At 41.4% G+C, this 17,199-nt stretch overlaps 1 protein-coding gene across 4 annotated transcripts in view; it reads left to right on the top strand.

Annotated features, from left to right (window-relative positions):
• Positions 1-17,199, top strand: part of LOC115224281 (endochitinase A-like) — a 41,728-nt gene that overhangs the window by 3,151 nt on the left and 21,378 nt on the right. For 3 of the 4 annotated variants that reach the window (XM_036513170.1, XM_036513169.1, XM_029795095.2), the window contains 2 exons: positions 15,541-16,046; positions 17,076-17,131. In XM_036513170.1, the coding sequence (XP_036369063.1) occupies positions 15,672-16,046; positions 17,076-17,131 (431 nt within the window). In that variant the 5' untranslated portion in view covers positions 15,541-15,671. Of the gene's footprint in view, positions 1-9,672; positions 9,890-15,540; positions 16,047-17,075; positions 17,132-17,199 lie in introns of those variants that run through there. The other variant, XM_036513171.1, reaches the window with a different exon arrangement.

Here is a 17,199-nt window from a genome sequence, read left to right as displayed (position 1 = left end):
AGCCAATATAACCATCACCAACAACACTGATGCAGTGTCAGTCATCATCAACAACACTATCATTTTCATCAAGAGCACACCATCACAAACACACTATCACCATCAACATCAACAACACCCCCATCACTAACAACTCCCCATGCAGTCTTGGAAAAAAACAATAACTGTAGTGCAAGCTATGCATTCGATCCAACCTGGGCTTTGCTAATCAAGGGTTCCAGATCCCTTCATAACAAACCACCATAAACACACATATATAAAAAACAAGGCCGCGAGCTGACAGAAACGTTAGCGCGCAGGGCGAAATGCTTAGCGGTATTTCGTCTGTCGTTACGTTCTGAGTTTGAATTCCGCCGAGGTCGACTTTGCCTTTCATCCTTTCGGGGTCGATAAATAAAGTACCAGTTTCGCACTGGGGTCGCTGTAATTGACTTAATCCCTTTGTCTGTCCTTGTTTGTCCCCTCTATGTTTAGCCCCTTGTGGGTAGTAAAGAAATATATATAAAAAACAAGAATACAAAACGGCACACTCTGCATCATAACAAGTTGGACTCAGACAGCACTCTGCAATGCAATGAAACAAAAATATTGGTTTCAAATTTTGGCACCAGACCAGCAATTTCGGAGAGAGGGATGTGTCAATATCATCGACCCCAATGTTCAACTGGAACTCATCTTATTAACCCTGAAAGGATGAAAGGCAAAGTCGACCTCAGCGGAATTTGAACTCAGAGCATGCTAATTTGAACTCAGGGTGTGCTAATGTTTCTTATTTCTTTATTGCCCACAAGGGGCTAAACACAGAGAGGACAGACAAACAGATTAAGTCGATTACATTGATCCCAGTGCGTAACTGGTACTTAATTTATCGACCCCGAAAGGATGAAAGGCAAAGTGGACCTCAGCGGAATTTGAACTCAGAGCATGCTAATTTGAACTCAGGGTGTGCTAATGTTTCTTATTTCTTTATTGCCCACAAGGGGCTAAACACAGAGAGAACAGACAAACAGATTAAGTCGATTACATCGACCCCAGTGCGTAACTGGTACTTAATTTATCGACCCCGAAAGGATGAAAGGCAAAGTGGACCTCGGTGGAATTTGAACTCAGAACATAACGGCAGACGAAATACCGCTAAGCATTTCGCCCAGCATGCTAACGATTCTGCCTGCTTTCCACCTTCAATGAAACAAAAATATTAAAGCTGAAACACCATTTTGTCATGAGAGGAGGTCACAATTTGTTGCCATTGCCAGGTGTAAGTCCCACAGTCAGTATCACTAAATGAAAAAAAAACCCCCACTTCTGAATACTGATACACATACCATGCCCATCACTAAGGGGCTGCACTGGATTGCGCTGCCCCTTACTATTTAACGGTGCCCGCTCGGATTTACAGTGATACACTTATTTCGAAACCCCCACTTTTGTATTATTACAAATAAGTGCCCACTCAGAATATTCTGAAGCATCCCCAGGCACATACCCAGAAACATACCCAGAACATTACTTCAATACTATCCTAAAAAAAACACTATCTCTCCCGCTCATATTGGACATGCACAGTAATAGCTGCAACATAGATGGCCTCACTGGTCCAAGCACCATGCTGGAATGCACACCACCAAGAATAAGTGCAAAAGAATAGCAACTGTCACATGCTAACCAATTCCACCCTGTCCACATTTGCTGTGTTCGCCGCAAAAATATTCAAGGGTACAAGAATATATTGATTTCAAATTATGGCACGAGAGCAACAAACAAGTTTGGGGGATGGGTTAAGTTGATTACGTTGACCCCTGTGTTCAGCTGGTTTATTTTCTTTATCAACCGCGGAAAGGTGAAAGGCAAAGTCAACCTTGGTGGAACTTGAACTCAGAACGTAAAGATGAATGGAAATGCTGCTAAACATTAAGGCTCGGTGTGCTAAAGAATCTACCAGCTTACCACCTTAGGGTACAAGAATACATTGGACAGTTGGTGGCAGCAGTCATCATCATCATCATCATTTAGCATCCGCTTTCCATGCTAGCATGGGCTGGACGGTTCAACTGGGGTCTGGGAAGCCAGAAGGCTGCGCCAGGCTCCAGTCTGATCTGGCAGTGTTTCTACAGCTGGATGCCCTTCCTAATGCCAACCACTCCGTGAGTGTAGTGGGTGCTTTTTATGTGCCACCTGCACAGGTGCCAGACAAGGCTGGCAAATGGCCACGATCGGATGGTGTTTTGGGTCGTTAATCCATAGAAAATGATTGAGCCTCTTCATACTGATGGGTGTGACTGGTGCTGGTGTCTGAGGTGGCTATTCAGGCCAAGGGCAGTGTAGAAGAGCTGGAGAGAGACAGTATAGGGAGTGCCATGTCTCTAGACTGTTAGGCTGAACTCAACATGATTTATCACTACTCATCAATGTATGCAATGTTTACAGGAGCACAAAAACCAGACTGGACAATAATGTGTCCACTTATGTCCTGAATGTCACAGTGTATCCTGTCATTCATCACTGCTTGCTGGAGTGTGGAGCACCTTTAGGAGTGCAGAAAGAGTGGACAGAGACGAGAGTCCAATATGTCACAGTTGACCCCCATATGACTTACCTATTTCTTTATTACCCACAAGGGGCTAAACATAGAGGGGACAAACAAGGACAGACATAGGTATTAAGTCGATTACATCGACCCCAGTGCGTAACTGGTGCTTAATTTATCGACCCCGAAAGGATGAAAGGCAAAGTCGACCTCGGCGGAATTTGAACTCACAACGTAATGGCAGACGAAATACTGCTTAGCATTTCGCCCGGCGCGCTAACGATTCTGCCAGCTCGCCGCCTTATGACTTACCACTGCATGTTGGAGTGTGCATTAGTGCAGGAACAGACCAAGCTGTGAAGATAATACAGTATATCTAGTCGGTTATACTGTACCTGCTTCTATATGATTCATCACTGCATGTCAGAGTGTGCTGTATCCTTAGCTAGGCAGAGACAAGTCTCACTGAGAAAACTGGATCTGTGAGTCACATCATGTCATTCTGTTGACTACTTGTGTGACATAGGACTATACAACCAAGTTGAATATATGCGGCTACACGACAACGACAACTATTAAGACACCATCACTGCCAACTCTACACCATTATCACACCACCACCACCATCACCATCACTACCACAACCAGCAGCATTATTTTGACCCCTCTCTACTTTCAGCCCTTCCCCACTCCCAGGCAATATAGAAACTAAATTCCCTAAAGTATCAGGGTGAGACAAAAACCACAAACATACATCTAAAAATTTAACAATAACTTGTACCAAGATGACTACAGGAAACACCTGTAAGTCAAATATACTACAGTAAGGGAAAATATGTTATGACCATTATTTGTGCCTTGTGTGTATATATATATATATATATATGTGTGTGTGTGTGTGTGTGTGTGTGTGTGTGTGTGTGTGTGTGTGTATGTAAAATATGTGTATGTATGTGTGTATATATATATATATATATATATATATATATATATATATTCATACATACATACATACATACATACATACATACATACATACATACATATATTCATACATACATACATACACATGATGATGGGTTTCCATCATATGGCATTGGTCAGCCAGGAGCTAAAGTAGAAGACACTTGCCCAAGGTGCCATGCAGTGGGACTGAATCCGAAATCTCTAATTACAAAGTGGGATTCTTAACGACACAACTATTCCCAAAAATTCTCGAAAGAGTAATCTTATATATATACCTATCCCATGCACAACCCCCACCACCACCACCACTACACAAAATTACAACACAGATTCAGATTACTACATTCAACCAGTAACACTATTCTTGAACCTAACAGAAAATACAGGATAACTTCAACAACAACAAACCTCCCACATGCATTGCTCCATCATGGACTCTCTTCTTTACCATCCATCCATTCATGGAAAATACACTCAGCACCCTCTTAAGGAACAACACTAAAAACTGGCCAGCAATGTGTCAGGTCGCCTATACAGTTCACAGAACAACAACACTTCCAAGAAGTTGCAATTTGCCAAATTCTTCACCACAAGAATATCCTCCTCTCATCCACTGTTTTCTTCTTATATCTTATATCTACACACCCTTCTGACACATACTCAAAACATACATGCAGCCTCATATGCAGATGACAAGATGCTCATATCCCTCCGCTATCTTTCAGCTACAACTGTTCAGCTACTCCAAACCCACCTCAATCACCTAGAAGCCTCACTGTACAATGATTGACTTAGGTGGCGAGCTGGCAGAAACGTTACCACGTCGGACGAAATGCTTAGCGGTATTTCGTCTGCCGTTACGTTCTGAGTTCAAATTCTGCCGAGGTCGACTTTGCCTTTCGTCCTTTCGGGGTCGATAAATTACGTACCAGTTACGCACTGGGGTCGATGTAATCGACTTAATACCTATGTCTGTCCTTGTTTGTCCCATCTGTGTTTAACCCCTTGTGGGCAGTAAAAAAATAGGTATTTCGTCTGCCGTTATGTTGTGAGTTCAAATTCTGCCGAGGTCGACTTTGCCTTTCATCCTTTCGGGGTCGATAAATTAAGTACCAGTTACGCACTGGGGTCGATGTAATCGACTTAATACCTATGTCTGTCCTTGTTTGTTCCCTCTGTGTTTAGCCCCTTGTGGGTAGTAAAGAAATAGGTATCACCTAGTAGATCCACTGTCCCCTCTCTGGCCAGGAACACTGGAAAACATCACATCAAATACAACCAGCCATCACATTCAATAATATAAGCATACCACATACTCCATATACCTAATCAGCATCATCATCATCATTATCAGCATCATCATCATCACCATCACCATCACCACCATCATCATCATCATCATCATCATATTAACATCTCCTTCTATTCCATGCTTGCATTGGTTGGGTAGAGTTTACTGGGGTAGATTTTTTTTATGGCTTGGATGCCCTTCCTGTCACCAGGTATGACTTGTTTCCTAGCAAGGTTTATTATTTTTTTCCCCATGGCCAGACATGATTCATGTTTTCACAGAATGTTGAAAATGAATTGTGTTCATGTACAGACCTCACACACAAAAAAAACAAAAAAGCAAAAACATACACAAACTCATACATACATACATATACACATATACACACACACATACATACATACCTACATACATACATACACACACATATGCACATACATACATACATATATACATACATGCACACATATAGATATATATACATACACACCTATATATATACATACACACATATACACATATACACACACACATACATACACACATACATACATACCTACATACACACATACACACACATACACACACACATACATACATATATACATACATGCACACATATAGATATATATACATACACACCTATATATATACATACACACATATACACATATACACACACACATACATACACACATACATACATACCTACATACACACATACACACACATACACACACACATACATACATATATACATACATGCACACATATAGATATATATACATACACACCTATATATATACATACACACATATACACATATACACACACACATACATACACACATACATACATACCTACATACACACATACACACATATGCACATACATACATACATATATACATACATGCACACATATAGATATATATACATACACACCTATATATATACATACACACATATACACATATACACACACACATACATACACACATACATACATACCTACATACATACATACACACACATACACACACACATACATACATATATACATACATGCACACATATAGATATATATACATACACACCTATATATATATACATACATAAATACATATATACACACACACACACACACATGAATATATGTTTATGAAGGGCTTCTTTCAGTTTTCAGTTTATATCAACCAAAGCCATTCATAAGGCTTTGCTTTGCCCAGAACTACAGTAGACGACACTTGCCCAAGGTGTTACCACAGTAGGACTGAACCTGAAGGCAAACTTCTTAACCACACAGTAAATTATTAGAAGTTAAATTACAACTCTTTCACAACATCGAAAACATATTAGTAGAACATGGCCAGCTGTCACTCCTGGACGAGTGTGGCTTGGTGCTGTGTGTCATGCTTTCACTACGGGTTTTGAATTCCTATGTAGTCGCAAGCAGATACAGACACCTGTTTGACCTCATTATCTTTGACCCAGCAGAAAAATCCAGGATGTGATGGTTGGAGGGAGCAACATGAAATGAAATGGCTGTCTCGTTCAGGAATTGAAACCGTGAGCTTATGACTGTGAGCCTAACACTCTACCCACTAGGTCATATGCCTTCACTGGAAGACATCATCATCAACATTTAATGTCTGTTTTCCATGCTGGCATCGGTTGGATGGCTTGACAGGAGCTGGCAAGTTAGAGGACCGTATCAGGTGCCACTGCCTCTTTGCTGAATGCCCTTCAAAATGCCAACCACTTTACAGGATGCTTTTCACATGGCACCAGCATTGGTGAGGTCTGCTTTCGGCAAACAACACACAAACATACCTAGAACAATCATAGGTTCCACATATGGCCAACAAAAAGAGACAACAACAATACTACTCTAAAAATACGTTTCATCTCTCAATAATTATTCCAGGTCTACCTGTGCTCCAAATTTCTCCACATCATCATCATTATATAACATTAATTTTTCCATGCTTGCATGGGTTGGAACAAATTTGTTGAGGTGGATTTTCTATGGCTGGATGTCTTTTCTGTCACCAACCCTCACCTGTTTCCAAGCAAGGTAGTATTTCCCCATGACCAGACATATTTTTTACAGAAGACAGAAATGAACAACTTTGCTCGTATGACGGTGATGCTTCTTTAGCACCATCATGTGATGTCAAGACAAAAGTACACACATTCACATATACCATTCGAGCGTGATTGTTACCAGGGTCACCTTACTGGCACTTGTGCTGGTGGCACATGAAAAAATATTCAAGCAAGGTCACTGCCAGTGCTGCTGGACTGGCTCCTGTGCAGGTGGCACGTAAAAAGCACCATTTGGACGTGGCCGTTGCCAGTACCACCTAACTGGCCCCTCATGCCAGTGGCATGTAAAAGCACCCACTACACTCTTGGAGTGGTTGGCGTTAGGAAGGACATCCAGCTGTAGAAACTCTGCCAGATCAGATTGGAGCCTGATGCAGCCATCTGGTTCACCAGTCCTCAGTCAAATCGTCCAACCCATGCCAGCATGGAAAGCGGACATTAAATAATAATAAATGTTTATATGATGACAGGTTTCTTTCAATTTCTGTCTTCCAAATCCACTTGCAAAGCTTCAATCAACCTGTAGCGATAAACTACAAGACACCCTAAAAAGCTGACTATATATCATTGTACTCAGACCACACCCACAGATCATCTACAGAACGAAACAAAAGTAGTAAAAATGGAAAACTACCTGGACATGCAAAGGGCAGTTGTTGTAGCAAACTTCAACTCCACAGTCCATGTCACTACTTGCAAAAAAACAAAAGCAAGAAAAACCACTTCCAAACACTGATACATGCAATAATATAGACAGGGTGACGGGTAAGGTTGGGTCCACCTTGGATAATACTTTTATGAGGAGAAACACTTTTCGATCTGTTGTATAAGTCTGTAATGGCCGGTGCTGCTGGCAGAAGGGTACAGCAAACTGGGGGACTGCTTCAAGTGCTACACATTCTAACTACATCAGTGGATACACTTTTATAACACTCCAGGGCACCATTGCAGTGCTCTGAAACACTCTCTCTCTCTCTCTTATTCAACACTTGAAAAGGATAAGGAATAGATGCAAGAATAGCTGCAATATCAATATGCCTCACTAGAAACCCTTCTCCACCCCACCACCACCACCACAAAGTACTGCTCAGGGGTACACCCCATCAGTTATGAGTTGTAGCAAGGGTACAGCAGCTGTTATGCTCTGGCTGAGCCTACACAACCACTTGAATCTGTGGGCATCATCATCATCATCATCATCATCAACGTTTAACGTCTGCTTTCCATGCTAGCATGGGTTGGACGGTTCAACTGGGGTCTGGGAAGTCAGAAGGCTGCACCAGGCTCCAGTCTGATCTGGCAGTGTTTCTACAGCTGGATGCCCTTCCTAACGCCAACCACTCCATGAGCGTAGTGGGTGCTTTTTACGTGCCACTGGCACAGGTGCCAGACGAGGCTGGCAAATGGCCACGATCGGATGGTGCTTTTTACATGCCACCGGCACGGAGGCCGGACGAAGCTGGCAATGGCCACGGTCAGATGGTGCTTTTTACATGCCACCGGCACAGAGGTCAGACGAGGCTGGCAAACGGCCACAGTCGGATGGTGCTTTTTACATGCCACCGGCACGGAAGCCAGTCAGGGTGGCGCCGGCTACAACCACGTTCGGGTGGTTCTCTTACATGCCACTGGTACTGGTATCACAGCTACAAATTCCATTGATGTTGATCTATTTCGATTTTGGTGAAAATGATGCAATATGTTCAGACTGTCATAGTGCACCCCAAATGATTTATCACTGCATATCAGCGTGTGCAGTGTTGTTGTTGTCATCTAGGCAGGTACAATTAAGAAGATAAAACTGTGGATTACACGGTAACGTCTAACCAACTACCTGTGTAGTGCAGCCTTGCTGGATTAGGTCTGCCGATAATAACAAAAACTATCGTTGCTACTGTTACAACGGTCGCTGCGATACATCACCGGAGCCTTCATTTAGTTAGTCAACCTGTTCGAAACAGCAATCAGATTCCTTCAGTCGTATCTGGAACACCTTTAGCTTAAGGTCAGCTTTTGCTGAATTCTGACCTGAACTTAAACAGCAGCAACACCATCACCAACCATTACCGCCACCACCACCACCACCACCACAACCACCATCACCACCACAACCACTACCACCACCACCACCATAACCACTGCTACCACAACCACTATCACCTACAACACCACCACCCCCACCACCACCACAACCACTACCACCACCACCACAACCACCGCCACCACAACCACTATCACCTACAACACCACCACCACCACAACCACTATCACCACCACAACCACCACCACCACAACCACTACCACCACCACCACAACCACTGCCACCACAACCACTATCACCTACAACACCACCACCACCACCACCACCTACAATGCTACCACCACTACAATCAAAAGATCGGTGAACTGCAAGCAACTTCCTGACATTTGGCATGGAATATTTTAGACACTGTGGAAAGAAAAATACAGAAGTGTGAGAGATAAAGAGTGAAGATGAGAGAGAGAGAGAGAGAGAGAGGGAAAGAGAGAGAAAGGTAGGAAGCAGAGAGGAAGAGGAAAAGATAGAAAGAGAGAAAGAAAAAAGAAATGTATGGAGAGAGGAAAGTAGGTATAGAGAAAAAAAGAGAAAGGTAGAGAGAGAGAGAGATAGAGAGAAGGAGAAAGCAAAAAAAATAAAGGTAGATGAGAATACAGTTGCAGAGAGAGAGAGTGATAATGTCATAGATAAAGACAGAAAGGTAGTGCAATATATTTAGAGAGAGAGAGAGAGAGAGAGAGTGAAGTAGAGATGTTGATATTGGTGGATAGTGATGCTGTTGTTTCTGGGGTACTGCACCAAATAATTGAATAGCCACCATGCTTATAATGCTACAGTAACCATACTACAGCTGTAGTGTAGTGTCTCTACTGTCTGTAGTATTGTAGAGTAGTGGAGTGTCTCTAGTACTGTTCTGTCTGTGGAGAATTTATCCTTATTTCACACATCACGCTTGTCTGGTAATTGGAAATTTTACCTATCTGTTTATCTGCCTTATCTATATATATCTATCTCTCTTAGCTATCTGTGTGTCTATCTATTTGTCTCTTTCGTTCTCTCTCACGCTCTCTGTCTTGTATGTATGTATGTATGTGCATATATATATATATATAATATATATATATATATATATATATATATATATATATATATATATATATATATATATATATGCATATATATTTATACATATATACATGTATATATGTACACACACACACATATGTTTATGTCATATACCATTTCTTAATAATTATTCTATATTCATCCATATATAGATAGAAAATGTATATATGTGTTTATACTTTCACACACACACACACACGCACACACACACACGTACACACACACACGTACACACACATATGTGCCGATTTTCAATCAGTCTGTACACACAACAGAATACTGTCAATTGCCATGTATTTCATAATATATACGGAATACTTAAACACAAATATATAGACAAAATATGTGTCATTGTATATTTAGATATCTACACGCACACGTACACACAAACACACACAAACACACACATACACACATGCTTTATAGATATATAAAGCTTCATATATGTATCCAACCCATGTGATTAGAGAAGAAAATGGCTATCAAAAATCATTTAAATCATAGAGCCATCAATCATACCATCTAACACATTCACACACACATATTATAAACTCATTCACCATGTATATATGTATATGTGTGTGTATATATTTTTTCCAAATGATTTGTTTTTGGTGGTAAAGCTTTCAGTAGGACCAGTTACATCCTCTGGAAATACTGACAGTAAAAAGTTGGTGCAAAATGTTTGCCACAAATACCTCAAGGTTTTACATACCTCAAGGTTTTTCTGTTAGGGTTTTTCCTCTTCTGAGTTCACCTTCACCACAGCTTAGAGTCCAACATAACCTGGTAGACTAAATGTGCACCTGGGTACTAGACAAGAAATTTTAAAGTTCTCCTACATCAGTGGTTTTCGACCAGGGTTCCGCGGAACCTTAGGGTTCCGCCAGTACAGTCCAGGGGTTCCACAAGAAGTTACAAAACTGCTAAAATCGGCAGTAATTTTTAATTCTCCTGTGCTGATATGTGTGCATAAGACTATTAAATTATTGCACAGGGGTTCCCCGAGCCAGTGGAATGTTTCCTTGGGGTTCTGCTCCAGCAAAAAGTTTGAAAAGCACTGTCCTACATATTTATATCAAGTAATTTGTTGGTGGTGAGCTGGCAGATTTGTTAGCATGCTGGACCAAAATTAATAGTATTGCATTTGTCTTTATGCTCTGAGTTCAAATTCCTCTAATACTGACTTTGTTTTTTATCCTTTTGGAGTCAATAAAACAAGTACCAATAAATTGCTGGCCTCGTGCCAAAATTTGAAACCAATATTATAGCTGTTAGATTTCTCACACTGATGATGAGTTCGGTGTGAAGGTTTGTGGAAGGCCAACCTCAGTTTTTAGAAGCAGAAAGTTGGTGCAGGTGTTTGTTACAAACCCAATGAACAACATACCTCAGGGCTTTCCTATTAGGGTTTTCCATCTCCTGAGTTTGCTTTCACCACACCTAAAAATCCAACCTACTCACTGGTAGGCTAAAAGTGCATCCAGGCACTTTTTTTTTGTTTTTCATCCTGCAAAAGGTCCAGAAACTCCCCTACCTACCAAGCAGGCTTGGTGGTGGTGTTGCTGATTTAGTCACTGATAGCCCAACCATGCAACAAGTTCTCCTGAGTTACATGTTGCCAGGAACACCCAAGAATTACCACATACACACACACACACACACACACACACACACACATTTATGTATATATACATACATATATCACCCATGTCAGCATGGAAAATAGCTGTTAAATGTTGATGATGATGATATATGTATATACACAAACACACATAAAAGAGTAAAGTCTAAAGACCCCCTTCGGTCATGAATGACCATGGGATTGCACTTAGCAAGTTCCTCTCCGAGGTACAATTCCAGGCAAATTTGTTTATGGAAGATCAACAGTTACCCATGCATACTAGTCTTCCCTCGCCATGCTACCAATGTTATCCAAGGGAAAGGCAAAGATAGATACAGCTTAGTGCCAGTGATGTTGCAACTCATTTCTACAGTTGAGGGAAATGGAACAACGTGAAATAAAGTGTCTTGCTCAAGAACACAACACAGTCTGGTCCAGGAGTTGAACTCACTACCTCATGATTGTGAGCCGGACACTCTAACCACTGAGCCATGCAATACATATATTATGTACTCACCCCACAGACTATGGCCTTTCAGTCATTGTTTTCAAAACCTAGTGTAGGATATATGCAGAAGGATCTCCAGCTGATCTTTAAATAAGGACCTCTTTGATGCTGCAGACCCATATATAGCAAGGCCCTGACTGTTAGCAGTTTCAGAGATAGCATTAGTTATATGTGCAACCCTAGCCACAATAAAAGAAAGTGTTATCATAAAATATGGTTTACACCACTACCCCCATTTTCTCTTAATGTTAAGACTTGGGTAGGTAGGGTCATCCTTAGAATAGTAGATAAGCATTTTCTGCAGATGTATAAGTACAGGAAATTTTCCAATAGGCACACTCTGTGGATCTCTTTTAGCTGCACTCCAAACATACCAAATTTCAATAAATAGGCTTAAGTCAAACACAAAGGCAGGCTGCTCATGCAGAAGTAATGTTATATGCTATTTAAATGGTCCACACAGTACTATTGAGGCTGTCAAATAATGCATGTACAAAGATATTTGGGTGCAGTGGAAACCACTTTCAAGATCAGATTCAATAATCACAAGTCTTCTTTTAAAGTTTAGCTTTTGAAAGAAAATGCTCACAATACAACATCAGCTGAAGATTACTGGGAAAGTGCAAGCCTTACCTCATCAGTTGTAGGAGGTGCAAACTTTGTTTGATGGAAAAAAGGAAAGGATTATTATATTAAAAAATTCCCTCCATCCAGGGACCTACTTGAAATGTTTTCCTCTTGTGTTCATGACTGAAAATATATCTTAACCTGATTGGTTCCATCATAGCAGTAAGGCTTGGCTCTTGCTTATTTAGATGTTCTCTCACCATAAAAAGGAATTTATTTTATTTCCCATCTGTGAGTTCATCTGTGAATCACCATCTGTGAGTTATCAAAGTATGTACAGATTAGTTACGGTTCAGTTCAGTCCATTATCACTAAAGATTTGGGTATGAGACGCGTGTCTGCCAAATTTGTGCCAAAGCTGCTTTCGGCTAACCAAAAAGACTCTTGGGTTTCAGTTGCAAAAGATCTCCTTGTTTGTGTTAAGAATGATGAAAATTTTTGAAAACTTTGTGTAGGCCTCTGAGCAGGAATTGCCAAGCTTTTGACAAAATTTGATGCAGATTCTCTGCTCAACTTTCTCTGTCATGGTCAATGTGATAATCACATGCTACACACCTTCCTTCCAAGCACTGCTGCAAACAGTGGAAGTGAGTTAGAATATTAAAACTTAGTGCACATGCACAGCAGTGTTCAAGGTCAATCTGTGCCAAGCGGCTTCACTCTCCATGCTTTAACTTCATTTCTATAGCAACAGTCCAGATACTTACTGATCAAACCACACGCGCACACACACACACACACACACACACACACACACACACACACACACACACACACATACGTATATACTCATATGTGCTTATATATATGTAACATACCTATTCATGCTTATATGAATGGTACCCAAAAGAAATCAGAATTTTGCAATATTATTTTATTCACCTGTTGAGGCAAGTGAAAATCAAAATCAAAATCAAAATCGATCAACATCAATGGAATTTGTAGTTGTGATACCAGTGCCGGTGGCATGTAAGAGAACCATCCGAACGTGGCCGTAGCCAGCGCTGTGTCGACTAGCCTCTGTGCCGGTGGCGCATAACAAACACCATCCGATCGTGGCCGTTGCCAGCCTTGCCTGACCTCCGTGCCGGTGGCACGTAAAAAGCACCATCCGAGTGTGGTCGTTTGCCAGCTTTGTCTGGCACCTGTGTCGGTGGCACGTAAGAAGCACCCACTGCACTCATGGAGTGGTTGGCGTTAGGAAGGGCATCCAGCTGTAGAAACACTGCCAGATCTAACTGGGCCTGGTGCAGCCTTCGGTCTTCCTAGACCCCAGTTGAACCATCCAACCCATGCTAGCATGGAAAGCGGACGTTAAATGATGATGATGATGATGATGATGAGTTTTACATGTTTACACTTTCATCGCCTTCAAAGTATTCTCCATCTGAAGCAATGCATCTGTACAGACGTCTTTTCCACTGTTTGAAGAAGCACTAGAACTCTAGCAAAGTGATGCCTTTTAATGCCTCCTTTGTTTTTTTTTTCTTCACCTTTTCCACATCTACAAATTCCATAGCACCAGGTTTCCTCACCAGCGATGACCTTCAAAAACAGGTCCAGATCAACTTCCAACTGTTCTATCAGTTCATGACATGTATTCAGTCCTGACTGTTTTTGATCTTCCTTGAGCAAGTGAGGCACAAATTTTACTGCAACTCTTTTCATTCGCAGCTCCTTACTCAAAATTCGTTGGCAGGAGCCCCAGGACACACCAGTCAGATCAACAAATTTGTCAATTGTTCGGTGATGGTCCACCTAGATCAGTTCATGAATTTTCGTGATGTTTTCCCTTGTTCAGGAGGTCGACAGATGCTATGAATGAGGTTGGTCTTCAAGCAACAAGTGACCATTTCTAAAGCATGAAAACCACTTGTAAACTTTGTTCTGTGCATAGCAGTGTTCTTATGAGCTGTTTGAAGCATGACAGCTGTTTTGGCCGCCACTTTCTCCAGCAGAAAATAAGATTTCATGGAAGCATGCTGTCCCTTCATGTCAGCCATCACAAAAATTGATGATCAGAGGAGAAGCACTGCAAAACAAAGATGCACCACATGGCAGTACGACTTCACTCAACAATGCCAGTTTACAGACTGATGCCTGAGGGTCGCATCAAGTGACTTCTAATGGTGGAAGCCTGAACTACAATGGGCTTATCTTACAGAGAACATTTCCAGTTACTTTTGAGTACCCTCTCGTATATATGTGTGTATACATATATCATCATCCTCATCATCATCATCGTTTAAGTCCGTTTTCCATGCTAGCATGGGTTGGATGGTTCAACCGGGGTCTGGGAAGCCAGGAGGCTGCACCAGGCTCCAGTCTGATCTGGCAGTGTTTCTACAGCTGGATGCCCTTCCTAACGCCAACCACTCTGAGAGTGTAGTGGGTGCTTTTTACATGCCACCAGCACAGGGGCCAGAGAAGGCTGGCAACGACCATGATTGGTTGGTGCTTTTTACGTGCCACCGGCACAGGTATCACAACTAGAATTTCCATTTGATTATATATATATATATATATATATATATATATATATATATATATATCATCATCATCATCATCATCATTTATATATATATATAATATGTATGTATGTATATACACACACACACATATTTGTATATAGGTAACAGCATAATGTGTATATATAAATGTATACACAATATATAAAAACTTCCCTGGAGATTATTAATCATATTTTCTTTTGTTATTCTTCTCAGTTGGCAGTGAGGATGTTTTGGTGATAACGCCAACAATAGCAACAACAACAACAACAACAACAACAACAACAACAACAACCAAATCGAGAAATGTTTATGATAACAGTCTTTCCAATCAAGAGTCAACAGTGATGGCCAGCAGCTCTTTTACCATCGATGATGCTTTCGAATCTGATGATGATGAAAAGATCCGAGTGTATGGGTCAACGAAGGCAACATCCCCCATACAGCGACACTCACCTCAGTCTTTGCAGCGCAAACACTCGCTTCCACGACGCCAAGGCTCCGACACAGTCAGTTCTTCTTCCGTATCTATAGCATCTTCTGTGCCAACAACGGCAGACATTGCCGACCCACCGTCCATTGGTTCAGTGGGCGGTGGAGGCACACCTTGCGCAACCCCTACAAACAGTGGAGGTCCTGGTGTTGTAGGGGTTACTAATCTGACAACGACTTCAGCCCCTGGACTTGTTGTGACAACGAGAAGTGTGGCCACCCCACAAGAGGTCAGTATTTTTATTTTACTCTTTACTCTTTACTCTTTACTCTTTTACTCTTTTACTTGTTTCAGTCATTTTGACTGCGGCCATGCTGGAGCACCGCCTTTAGTCGAGCAAATTGACCCCAGGACTTATTATTTGTAAGCCCAGTACTTATTCTATCGGTCTCTTTTGCCGAACCGCTAAGTGACGGGGACGCAAACACACCAGCATCGGCTGTCAAGCAATGCCAGAGGGACAAACACAGACACACAAACATATACACACACATATATATATACATATATACGACAGGCTTCCTCCAGTTTCCGTCTACCAAATCCACCCACAAGGCATTGATCGGCCCGAGGCTATAGCAGAAGACACTGGTCCAAGGTGCCACACAGTGGGACCGAACCCGGAACCACGTGGTTGGCAAGCAAGCCACCTACCACACAGCCACTCCTGCGCCTATTTTGTGTTTAAGATTTTTTTATTAAATTTGTTGTTGTTTACCCCAAGTCTGCCTTGATCCAACGGACCTGTAATCAAAAACTTACCATCCATAACCATCTAGTCTTTTATTCAGACTTAGTGCAACATGTTTACTCTTCTCATGCCCTATACACAAGCAGAGCTTCTAGAACAATTATTTAGTGCTCCTTATAAGTCTCACAGTATGACAGTCAAACTGGCTAAAATAGTCACCGTTGTGTCCTTTGGCAGTTGAAATTGTTTGACCGATTCAAATGGGACAAATGCCAGTTGGTTTGAATTCTCTAAAACAAAGTGTATCCAATTTCTGGTAGAGTTGTTGCATTCCATCATCTGCATTTCAAGTAGCAATATCCATTATTTATAAGAGGAGTATTAGTTCAAAATTAGTGATCCGTATATGTACTTAAAGTGTGTATATGTTGAAGGTCTTCTAAACTGTGGCACTTATCTTGAGAGATATCTCTTATAGACATCATCATCATCATCATCATCATCATCGTCATCATCACCACCTATGCTGCAATATATGATTGATGTTATTTTGCTTTTTTTCTTCAGACGGATGAAGCTAGCGCATCGTTGATAATAAAGGCTACCAGTAAGAAATCACCCAGGTAAGTAAACTGCAGCAGCAGCCGGAGTGACCCAGGTTACTTCACCCACAAATAATTAGAAATTAAGG

This window comes from Octopus sinensis, linkage group LG25 (genome assembly GCF_006345805.1).
Source record: "Octopus sinensis linkage group LG25, ASM634580v1, whole genome shotgun sequence".
Classification (NCBI taxonomy): domain Eukaryota; kingdom Metazoa; phylum Mollusca; class Cephalopoda; order Octopoda; family Octopodidae; genus Octopus; species Octopus sinensis.
This window is presented reverse-complemented; position numbering and strand designations above follow the sequence as displayed.